The sequence below is a fragment of the Toxotes jaculatrix genome, chromosome 2, assembly GCF_017976425.1.
Source record: "Toxotes jaculatrix isolate fToxJac2 chromosome 2, fToxJac2.pri, whole genome shotgun sequence".
Taxonomy (NCBI): domain Eukaryota; kingdom Metazoa; phylum Chordata; class Actinopteri; family Toxotidae; genus Toxotes; species Toxotes jaculatrix.
In genome coordinates this window covers 23,410,494-23,422,513 of record NC_054395.1, presented here as the reverse complement: position 1 = coordinate 23,422,513, position 12,020 = coordinate 23,410,494, and the positions used below count along the sequence as shown (strand labels likewise).

Below are 12,020 nucleotides of genomic sequence, written 5' to 3'. Positions count from 1 at the left end.
GAGTAGTTTCTGCCCTGTTTCACCATCAGTTTCAGTTCAGGTCAACTACAACAAACCAAGAGTCAAACAGTCAGCAGACAACAAGCCCCTCTCACCTGTTTCCAGAGGAACTTGTCTTCCTGGTTGATTTGCCAGGTGGTGACCACATGTATGATGGACAGCACTGCTCCACTCAGCACCGCCGCTCTCATCCTCACAGGCAGCAGAGTGTAGATGATGTAGATGAAGAACACGGACCACCAGATGCCTTCTGAAGCGCTCCTGGGTGCCACCATGAGCACCCCGAACACCTGTACCGACACCAAGACTCCGATCACCAGGTAACTGACCATCCACATGTAGTCCTGGTGGAAGCCGTTGCGGTTGCAAACTACCATAAGAGCCATGAAGAGCGCCATCGCCACCGACAGTGCTGACGAATAGGCCACGTGAGGGGCGGCATGGACACAGTGGAAGGTCAGCATGATGCCGCACACGATCACAAGTACCCCCATGAGCATGGTCAGGGAGCTCTGGTTCAGCCTAAAGAAGTAACGCTGGTATAGGCGCTCCAGTTTGCGGGACTGGAATTTTTTTGACTGGAACACCCGTACCACCCTGAGCCAGCAGTCCGCAGCCGTTACCACCCCTGCTGCGCCGTTGGGACCATCATCGCCCATGTCCCCGCTTCCTCCGTTACATCCCCCTTTCCTCCCTTTCAGCTCCCCGTCCTCAAAGCCCAAGTCGACCGATTTCAACCCCACCCCTTCCCCGGGAGCCCCTCCCCTTTTGCCGTAGTGGTCCTCCTGCCATCCACAACGGACGCCGAAGTTGCCCCCGCCTCCCACGGCCCCCGCCACCCCTCCGCGGTGGTGCTGATGGAGGGGGGCTCCGGAGGGGGGCTCCATAGCATCTGGGTCCCGCAGACAGCTCATGTAACGCGGGTTGCAGAGAGATGAGCCTCCCTTTCGTTTGGACTTCTTGCCATTGCGCTCCCCCCACGCAGTCTTGCGGTCGTCCACTCTGGCGACTAGGAAACCACTGAACCAGGACATTCTGTGTGTGCAGACAGAGGAACATTTGGTACAGGGACAGGTCTAATACACAGAACAACTGCTGATATCATGTGAGAGGACACATTTCCTCCACTATCCACCTGTGGAAATTGTTCATTTACCTGTTGGGGTTCTGGTACATGTCCCAGCCCTTTCCCTTGCAGCCGGTTCACTCATTTATCCCCGTGGACGAAATTTTGAAGAAGTGAGGAGGAGCCTGTAGAGGCCACACTGCAGGGCTGCAGGGTGGGAGTGACCGGATGGGGTCAAAAGGCGCACCAGTCGCAACACAAAGCTCCAGATGTCTGTTCCAGAGCCAGTGATCAGAGACCAAGGTTAATGAGAAGACCAGTCTCTGCTGCCAGGCCTATCTCCACGGCTTCTGCTGGGCCTAGAGGAAAAATCAAACACACATGGTAGATTGTAGAGTGAAAAACAGGAAAAGCAGACGCACAAATAGATCCGTGATGGAGTCGTGGCAATAAATGGCACAAATTTAGATCAGATGGGAAGCATCAGATCATCATAATAATGAGGATGTCTCGTGCTGTCTGTCGATGATGCTAACACACTATTAATGAACAGGCCTGTCTCACATTTAGCTCTTTCAATAACTTGTTAGCACAGAGCTCCTTTATCCCAGATCTGACAGGAAATAAAATGCATCAAATTTTCTGCTAACTGCACATAAATCTCATTTCCTGGATAACCAGACACACTGGAGATTTCGTCTTGCACATGAAAACCGAGACAGAATCAGAGAAGAAGAACGAGAAGCTCCTTCCAAATCTAAGGGGTAGAAGGGAGGAAGGGGAGGACGGGACCCAAAATAGCTTGTAGGTCTGGGTTTTTTAAGGTGAACCAGAACTTGCTCAATTTGACCCCCATGCAAAAACACACCCCCCGGGTATAAACACACAGCAGCATTTTGGAGTCAGTCGGGCTGACGATACAAGAAGGACCCCTTCTACTGTAGCTCTGTTTATTATCACAATCAACAATAAAAGATGAGCAATAAATACAGATAAATGCCGCTGGACAACAGGATACTGTCAAGACAAATATAAAGACAGTAATGGTATATACAGCATGACAGGATCTGTGGCCCTTGCAGCATTAGATTAAACTGAAAGCAGTTCAGAAAGTACTAAGAAATCAAGCTCCCAATACTTCCCTTTCAGCATTACATACCATATGTATCACAGACGCACGTGTCGGATCTTGCTGGATGAAATTCATAAGTAAAGATATGAAAAAATATATACTTTTTTAAATATTCTATTGATTTTATCATAATTTTTAAGTTCAGCTTTTCCTAAAAAATGTCTGTGGGACTTCCCTGTCTGTTTGACATGACAGATAATGGAGACTGTTTTAATACAAGGTGTTAGGCCTTAGTGCTTAGTTTTGGGTCATATGTTTTCGTCATGTTTACAGCTGATATACTATGTTTTGCCACATAAGAGCAGAACAGATGTGTTTTGCTTGTCATGCCTTGCTGCTGCATGTAACATTAAGTGGCGTCTTGAAGCCCATGTGGGCTTGGCATATTAGGGCGTACTACAACCATTAATTCAGTCATGAGTGGGGATGTAGTGCTCAGTATCGGCGCCGATATACTGTCCTCATCGGGCAAATCTGGTATGGATCAGAATGCTATTACAAAATTCAGCGTTTTTGCTGCTGTTAGTTACATTCATTCTGTCATTTTACTGTCTTTGTGTAACTTTAAAAGATGGTGATCCCAATGAAGTAGAGGTACACACATTTAAAATTTTAGGGGAAAGAAACCACTGGTACATCTTTATTAGTAGTTAGTAGTTATGGTCATTTTCCTAACATAAAATATCTAAAATATTCCCCTAATGGTCTCCAGGGACTTAAAGTGGGCATTTCACTTGATATTCAGTTGTGGGTTTGTGCTGACCTGGTCACATTTTATGATATTTACATCTGCTGTGATATCACTATAACATCCCCAAGGCACTTTTATTACAGCAAATATAATAATAGTATGGTAGAGTAATCATTCATTGTAAGTGCTGTTCATTTTCGTGCTGATTGAATTATGAAATGTTCACATATGCCTCAGCAACTGCTACCAGCTGATCTTACCAGGCCCCCAGACACCCTGAGCTGCACACAGTGCAGAGAGACACGCAAACGCAACGAAGTCGTCGCCGCCGCCGCTTCTGCAGCAGCCGCTTCTGCTGCTGCGGTCGCCGCCTCCTCGACCGGCATTTTCACCGGAGAGGCATGCTGAGTTGTTGAAGCAAAAATAGCATTTCCTCGCTATATCTTGCCTGCGTGCATGCGCCTTCTCTGGCACGTATCCGTCCAAGCCGTAGGCCCTATCCCTCCTCCCAGCTGGCAGCGGATCGACAAGATTCAAGGAGACCCCCCCCCCCCCCCCCCCCCCCCCACCCCACCCTCACACACACACACACACACACACACACACACACACACACACACACACACACACACACACACACCTCCCCTCTCCTCTCCTCCTACCTCCGCCTCCTCCCCTCCACCTCCCCGGCTGCGTCCCTCACTCCCCTGCACAAGGTCGACCAGCTTGTACCCACTTGCAAACGTCGCGGTGTTGCCAGTCGCTTTGGTGCGTGTTTGCATGGTGCTTGGCTGTACTCACTGGTTTCCCCGACTAGCGCTAGGAGAGGGGAGGGGACGCGGGGAAACGGGCGGAAGGGAAGGCGGGGGGACGGGGACTGACTATTCCTAGGGGACATTTTCAACCGGACAGCCACTACACTGGCGTTACACGGTCACAAACAGCGAGCATAAAGTCATTCATTGTCGGCTTGTTCCAGTCAGACATGTCCGAGGCTATCTCTCTCTCTCTTTCTGTGGCTCAGTTGTCATCCAGATGATACAGATGCGAAAATAGATCAAGCAATTAGGGGAAATCAAAGGTATGCAACGCGCTGAAGATGCATTATTATTATTTATTCATTTATGTATTTATTTATTTATTTATATATTTATTTTTGAATTTTCTGCCGCCCTGTTTTGATCATGTGCAGATGATATGTTGTTCGCGATCCAGTGTCTAAATGCCATGCACAGGCAGGCCGTGTGTGAGGGCCCGCATTCAAACAGCGTAGGCTTCTTGTTACATAACACCGTGGCCTATGTGACAACCATAGCGGGGACCATAAAACCATTCGTCCGGTGGCTCAAGTTAAGACACAAAACACGCCTCTGTCAGCGATTTGCTCATTCCTCCATTTGTTTATTTATTTATACACGTATATTAGCAAATGCACTTCGGTCTGCAGCAAAGCAATAGCGCGCAGGATTAGTGTACTGACAAACATGGGGAAATAAACAGATATAAACACGTTAGTGCTGCTGCACATTCCTCAGCATCAGTCAGTGGATGCAGGACTAGCGGTGAATAATACTCCAAATCCCATTATTTATGATCGCCATGTGTGCATTTGATGGTAAGCAGGGTATACATGGGGGTGTTTGAGTTTAAAGTTATGCTATTTTAAAAAATGATATATATATATAAATATATATCTGCGGCTGATGTGAATCATTATGTGCATCAGATGCGACCTGCAAGCCTCTGAATGTAGCCGCACATTAACACCCTGTCAGCTGTTATAAGGAACATAAACGCACTGTGATGCAGCTCATCCCTTTGTATTATTATTATTATTACTACCCCTCACACAGATATGTTGTTACTGGTGGAAAACATTTACTGACCGTGTATCCTTTGCCACCACCGCCACCACACCAGTGTGAAGCGGAGGCCTTACAGCAAACTGTCGCCAGCTATGTCATTCACTCCGGCCGAAATGGTGTATTGACAGACAAGTGGCAGAGGCGCTTCAATGCAACAGCGTTTGAGACGTTTGTGTGACAGGGGAGCATATATTACATGTCGGCCTGCGGTGTGTTACAGCAGCAGCAGCAGCAGTCACAGTGAGAAAGACGGACTCACCGTGATCATCTTCTGTGTCTGTTCCCCGACAGGACCGCAGCAGCAGACAATCCGATTCGCTGTACTCGTCGCTCGCAGCGGCCAGGGTGGAGGACCATTTGTAGCAGCCTGGCTGTCCGAGGATGGTCCGGTTAAATTGCTCACCCTGTGGTGGATCTCCTCCTGTCGTCTTCTCGCTCCACTCCCTTGCCTCTCCTCCCCCTGACCCTCTCGGCTCCAAGCGCCACTGTCAAGACGGGGAGAAGCCAAACACCACACTTCCGGTTGCTGTTTTCAAATTAAAACCCCTTCCACCAGCAGCGGTGGGGGAAGTATTCAGAAGAGTAAAAGTATCAATACTACGATATAAAAACATGCAACTGCGAACAAAATCATGCATTCATAAAATAATTTAAAAGGAGAGGTTAAATGAAAAGATGAGAACCACAAACATTTTATGTCTCAGACTAAAGCCAGCATTCAAATCTTTTACTCAAGCAAAAGCACTAATACTGTAAACAATACTCTGTTCCAAGTAAAAGTCCTGTGTTAAAAGTATTAATCGAGTAACAATACAGTAAGGAAGTATAAATCAGGAAAATGCTCTGAAAGTAAAAACAGGCCTACTCAATGCAGTAAAATGGCCCATGTGAAAGTCACACTAGGCTGCATCATGTGGCAGCAGTGCACTGCATAAGAATCATGCAGATACAGGTCAGGAGCTTCAGCTGGTTGGAGTATTTCTTTCTTTACAACTGTGGTGAGCAGAAAAGCAACTATAAACGCACACCACATAGAACCTTGAGGTGGAAGAACTACAACAGCAGAAGACCACATCAGATTCCACTCCCGTCAGCCAAGAACAGAAATCTCTGTGCAGCTGCAATAAACTATTATTGTGGAAAGAATAAGCTGGATGGGATAACCTTTAATAATAACGAGCTGAGTTTTTAAAATACATTGAATTGTTTAGCTATTTATTTGTTATACTGAATTTATTTATATGATTGTTTATTTTGTAACATCTTAGTTAACTCTGAATACTGTGGGTATTGATAAACATGTTTCAGTCGATCAACTGTAAATGTGAAGTCAGTGACTGCATAACTCAAAAATATCTTTATATTTTAGTTAGTATACTAAATTAACCATGCAGGTATATTCTTTATACATGGCATCTATTTCATGTCTCTCCATGCTGGAATAGGGATCCCTCCGCTGTTTGAGATTTCTTCTGTTTTACCCCTTTTCCTTGTCCAATTACACATTTTGTTACACTACTTGTGGTTGTGTAACTCAAAACTGTAAATCCTTTATTCTGAAATCAAATTCCACGCAGTTCCTGTGTTCTGCTGTCTAACTTTGGCTGATTTGACGCAGCTCTCCTCAGCCCAGGCGCGCCGCTCCTCACACCACTCTCCCAGTCCCACTTTCAGTAACTCGGCACTCCCTCTAGAGGTGAAGCGGTGTCTGCAGTGAGACCGGCCGGTCAAACACCACTAGCTGAGTCCCAGGGGGTAAAAAACAGTGATGTAGAGGAAGGTAAGGCCAACCTATTTATTAGCCTTTTAATTGCCACAAATTCTCATTTACCAGCTTCTCAAATGAGAATATTTGATTTTCATGTACATTTTCTGACATTTATACATTTAATCAATTGATTATTATTAATAAAAATAATTATTGTTTGGAGCCTTACAGTACTTCTGCGATAAAATAATACCACCTTGCCAGACATTTTCTTTGTTTTCTTTGTGTTACTTATTTGACACTGATAAAATGGAGGCAGTTTCACTCAAAACTTGCCAACAAATGAGCAACAATTTGTGATTCATCAAATTATGTGGATTAAACATAAACATAATTTTGCCCGCTTCTGTAGACAAGGGTAAAGCTTTGGCTTGAGAAGTGTGGAGCACTCATACTGTATACACTTATTCTACTTAAAACACATGTACTTCTGAATGATAAAGACTCATTTAGTAGATGCTTTTATCCAAAGTGATTTACAAATGAGGGACAGCACTAAAGCTTCAGTACAGTAGGAGACGTTGAAGAGAGTACTGAGTACTAAATCCTTTCAGTAAGACAAGGAGATCAGGTAAAGACCGAAAGTGACACAGTAAGTGCTAGTTCGGCATGCGAGGGTGTTATAGAAGAGGTGCTCTCAGAAGAGATAAGTCTTGAAGAGATTCATGAGGATAGAGAGGGACGCCTCGGTTCTGATAACATTAGCTAGTTCCACCATCGGGGGACCCACAAATGAAAACAGTCTGGACTGTGACTGTCTTGTGTGTAGGGACAGCAAAACCAGACGATGTTCCATATAGTGGAATGCAGAGGCTGAGAAGGAGCAAATGACAAATACATGTTGTCTTTGCAGCAAAGATGTATGTAAGTTCAGTCCAGATGTGGATCGTAACAAGTTAGATTTACTCACGTGTTCTCAAGCCACTCTTTTGAGTGTATTGTACTTGTAGGAGTAGTTTTAATGAAGGATACTTCTTGGTCTTACTTGACTACATTTTGGGAGAAAAATGGTTCTTCTACTCTTTTATATTCCTTTGTTGCACTACAGTAATGCACTCAGACCCTACTTTAGGCTACTGACGTATAGCCTAAAATTATTATGGAAAACTTGCGATCGCATGCAAGAGATGGAGATTATGAATGTCTGTCCCTCAGAATATGTAACACAGATTGACTAAAAATAAAGGCATTCATTTCTTCCTTCCTTCTACTTGTGTGAATTTACACACTGCTCAAGTTGCTTTTCCAGTAGATACTGTTGTATTCTTACTCCAGTAATTATTTTCATGATTACTTTTATCACTACTCAAGTTCTTGTTTTAATAAAGTAACATTACCTTTACTGGCGTGCACTTTTTGGCCACTCCCGCCAAACCTCTGGTAACGTCCTTTACTACACTGCTTATCACTGATGTTTAATCACAACTTCTTAGCATATACACTGTAAAAAATATATATGTATACTTAAAAAACTTTTAATAATTAACCTGAAAAATGTGCAGAGGAGGTTGCAGTATTTTTACAGTACAAAGCGCAGTCTCCAAGGACAAAATAAACCACCTGCTGCTGCTCATAAAGTTTATTGCTGTAGGCTCACAATAGAGATTTTAAGGAGTAAATCAAACTGAAGCTGTGTTGGCCGTTGTCTGTGTGTACTGAAAACTACATCACTGACTGAAGGTGTTTGTTGATACAGTGCTAGGTACAAATGCAAGATGTCCTCTTTGATCACTCAGGAATCAAGTGTGGCTTCCTTTTGTGTATTGTTTCCCATCTTTTACAATTTAGTTTAAAAAACTGAAATAATATAAATCTCAAATACAGCCATGATGAATTCATCAGCACTGGCAAACTACAGCATATAAATTGAATTCTTGGAATTGAACCAGACTCATTACAGGGTGTGGTTTCTAAGAAACATCTACTGATTTATTTCCAGTGTGTAAACAAAAGGCGACAGACGATAAGGGCCCTGTCAAAAACCGTAAGTGTTTAACAGTTAAACAAACAGGCTATAGTGGACAAACACAACTTGCAAAAATAGATAATAGTCTGGAGGCTGTAAGCTGTAAGATCATATTAGACTGTAATATCAGTTATGTTATGCATGCACTGCACAAACTCTAGATCTATAGAATACAGTTTTGGCTTTTGGGGAAACTTTGTGTGACAATTAAAGTTTATGTTTTCACAACAATATATCTGGTCTTCTGGATCTGAATAATAAGCTGCAAGGTTTCAGGGGAACACAGCAGGACTACAGTTTGAAAAAACTCAGAAACAAATCTAGTTACAATCACAATTTAAATGAGAAGTGGATCTCAAATGGAGCCCTGTTACGCTCCTCCACAGTCACTTAGAAAACACTCCAACACTGTCACTTTTATGGCAATAAGGCAAGATAGACATCTTGTAATCTGGCAAATGGATTTGGAAAACTGCTAATCATATTTGCAAAGGAGCTAATGAATAAATGAACAGTGGGAGTGCAAACAGGTGGCAGAAACAATAGAGGAGAAAAACGCACAGAGTGCATCTAATGAACAAGTACTGTAAGTCCTGAGTGATATATGCAGCCCTCCACCTCCTAAAAATTTGTTTTCAAATAAAAGAAAAAACATTAGACAGATCAACAACTAGTGTGTCCACTGCAACAAGTGGAAAACCAGCAGGAGTCGTGAGGAAAGTTTTCACTGACAGATGTTTGCTGATGCACTTCAGACACAGCTGGAGTCCTGAGGAGTTTCTACACTCAAAAGTTGCTCAGCCAGAACCGTGAGAAGAAGGGATGCTGCAGCAACACCACTGCCAGTTGGCTGAGGTCTACTCCTCTTATTATTATTAGCAGTAGTGGTACTTGTATTATTTTACTACACCACACCCTCCTGGTCCTTGTGACATTATTGCAAGGGAATGCAAGTTTTCCAGGTGGTTTCCTTTATTCTCTGCAGCTTCATGTAGAATAATCATCACTGGCGGGAACGAGGCAGCCTACAGGAGGGAGGTGGCCACTCTGGTGACATGGTGTGAGGACAACAACCTCACCCTCAACACAGACAAGACCAAGGAGATGATAGTGGACATGAGGAAGGAGAGGAACCCTCATCAGCCACTACTTATCCGGGGTCTGGAAGTGGAGAGGGTGAGCAGCTTTAAATACTTGGGGGTCCACCTCAGCCACGACCTCACCTGGACACTCAACACCACACAGCTGGTGAAGAAAGCTCAGCAGCGGCTGTACTTCCTGAGGAGGCTGAGGAAGTTTGGCATGTCACCAAAGATCCTCAGGAACTTCTACAGCTGCGTTGTTGAGTCCATCTTGACCAGCTGCATCACTGTGTGGTACGGCAGCTCCACTGCCATGGACCGCAAACGCCTGCAGAGAGTGGTGAAGACTGCGTCTAAGATCACCAGGACTCCTCTGCCCTCTCTGCAGAGCATCTACCAGCGCAGAGTCCACAGGAGAGCTGCCTCCATCATCAAGGACACCCACCCACCCACAACAAGGTCTGTTCACTCTCCTCCCTTCAGGCCGGAGGTACAGGAGTGTGAAGTGCAGGACCACCAGACTTAAAAACTCTTTCTTCCCGTCTGCCATCAGACTCCTCAACAGCTGACAGGAGTCTGTAACAACAGGCTGCAACTTTTGCACATACTGACTGTTATTATTTATTATTTATTACTGTTCTGCACCTTAATAACTGCACACATACCGCACTGTTCACATAACAGTTCTTTTGCACAGTCTTCACTTCACTCTCAGCTGAATTTGCACAACAGCTGATTTGTATATATCAGTACAGTTTATATTTTGTGTAACTTTTTTTACTTATGCTCTTGTTAATATTTTGTAAATACTATTATCTATTTTATTTTACTTACAACGTTTTGTATGGCATTCTGGGTGAAGAGCAAAGTAAGAATTTCATTGTACAGGGAAACCTGTTTCCTTACTGTGCAAATGACAATAAACCCTTTGAATCTTTGAATCTTTGAATCTTGAATTTGCCTGCAGGTCAATTGATCTGTCGTGTCAGAAGCTTTGGATCAGAATCAGACAGCCTCTCCAGCACGGACAAAATACATTTCAGATCCAGCTTTAAACCAACAGCAGCATTTTCAGTCATAACAGTTACACAAAAGTGTGTTGATGTCATGAGTTACGACTCTGTGCTGCATCTCGCTTTCTTCCTAACTCTGCCGTCTTTATACTGTCATATTGTTTCGCAGATGCTATGTCATGATGCTGTTGACTGTCTAGCTATAAGAATAAAAAATAAAAGGAAAAAGGAAGTAGTGTGATAACATATATGGTTTATTTGTCTTAAAACATACAGTACAAGTCTGTGTGTAATGCAGATTCAGCATTTTCTCTCACCAGATCCAGATTATTATCAGGAACTGCACCAAGCCATACAAACTCATAGATCCCAATATCATATTTTACATCAAGATCCATACATTATATCCTGACACTGACCAAAATATTGAAAAAAGTATCTCATAATGTCAAAGAAAATGATTTTAAAAAATTTCAGGGTCTGGAACAAAATTCTTCCCTGGCCCATGCCGCATCCCTCCATGTTTGATGCAAATCAGTTCAGTACTTTTTGCTTAATCCTGCTGACAAATAAACAAACAAGCAGCAGCCTCTCAGAAGATAAACAAATTATACGACTATCTTTGAATTCTTGAACTGTAAATTCCAATATTGTTGAAGCAAAACGGAAATATCAGCAGGGCAATTCCAAGACTTATTTTCTAGCTATATGGAGCTGCGGTCATTTCAACTCTGAAGTTCTGGTTTGTTTCTGAGAAAACAATGAAACTGTAAACCTGCCCTGTACGATGGGGGCTCTGAGGGGCCTGACAATAAAAAATTTGCCACGGAGCCCATCAGGAGGTTAATCCGGCCATGCTTAACAGAAAGCGGTACAGAAAAAAATATTTCACAGGACCCCGAGCTCCCCCACACTGTATGTTATGAATTCAGAGACCCGCATATAATTTGACTGTGGATTCAAGTGTCTGAACCCTCCTTTAAAAAGAATATTAATAAATATTATAGACAGAGGAGAAGGGAAACAGTGTTTGTATATAGAAACATAGAGCTTGGGGGGAAAAAAAGAAAAGAAAAAATTTGTACGCCTGTATGAATAGATGTTTGTGCCGGTTAAGCCAACCTTGACACCCCCGGCACAGACGCACACTTAGTACGGACCTGTACGGTTGCTCGAGCGATGACGCTTCAGTCTTAACGGTTTATTTTAGCTCCGGTATTTTTCCTGCCGCTCGCCTTTACATCTCCCCCCCCGATGTACCACACATTTCGCTCACAAGCCGTTGTAGCCTGCCCACCAGCTGAATGTGGATCTTAATCGCCTTTTGCTGTGTATTTTCGCACCTGCACGCCGCTTCCTTCGCTGTCTTTTCCTGCACATAGATGTATTTTGTATCCCTTGTTTCCTCCCGTAACCCATGTCTGTGTGCATCCCGCC

The 12,020-nt window shown here is 43.8% G+C and overlaps 1 protein-coding gene across 1 annotated transcript in view; it reads right to left on the bottom strand.

Moving 5' to 3' along the window:
- Positions 1-5,800, bottom strand: part of LOC121191535 (adenylate cyclase type 6-like) — a 38,360-nt gene extending 32,560 nt beyond the window's left edge. Inside the window, exons 1-3 of the mRNA XM_041052707.1 lie at positions 5,014-5,800; positions 1,157-1,425; positions 96-1,035 (exon numbers count right to left, since the gene is read on the bottom strand). Of these exons, the coding sequence (XP_040908641.1) occupies positions 96-1,035; positions 1,157-1,176 (960 nt within the window). The 5' untranslated portion in view covers positions 1,177-1,425; positions 5,014-5,800. The remainder of the gene's footprint in view (positions 1-95; positions 1,036-1,156; positions 1,426-5,013) is intronic.
- Positions 5,801-12,020: the final 6,220 nt, after the last annotated feature.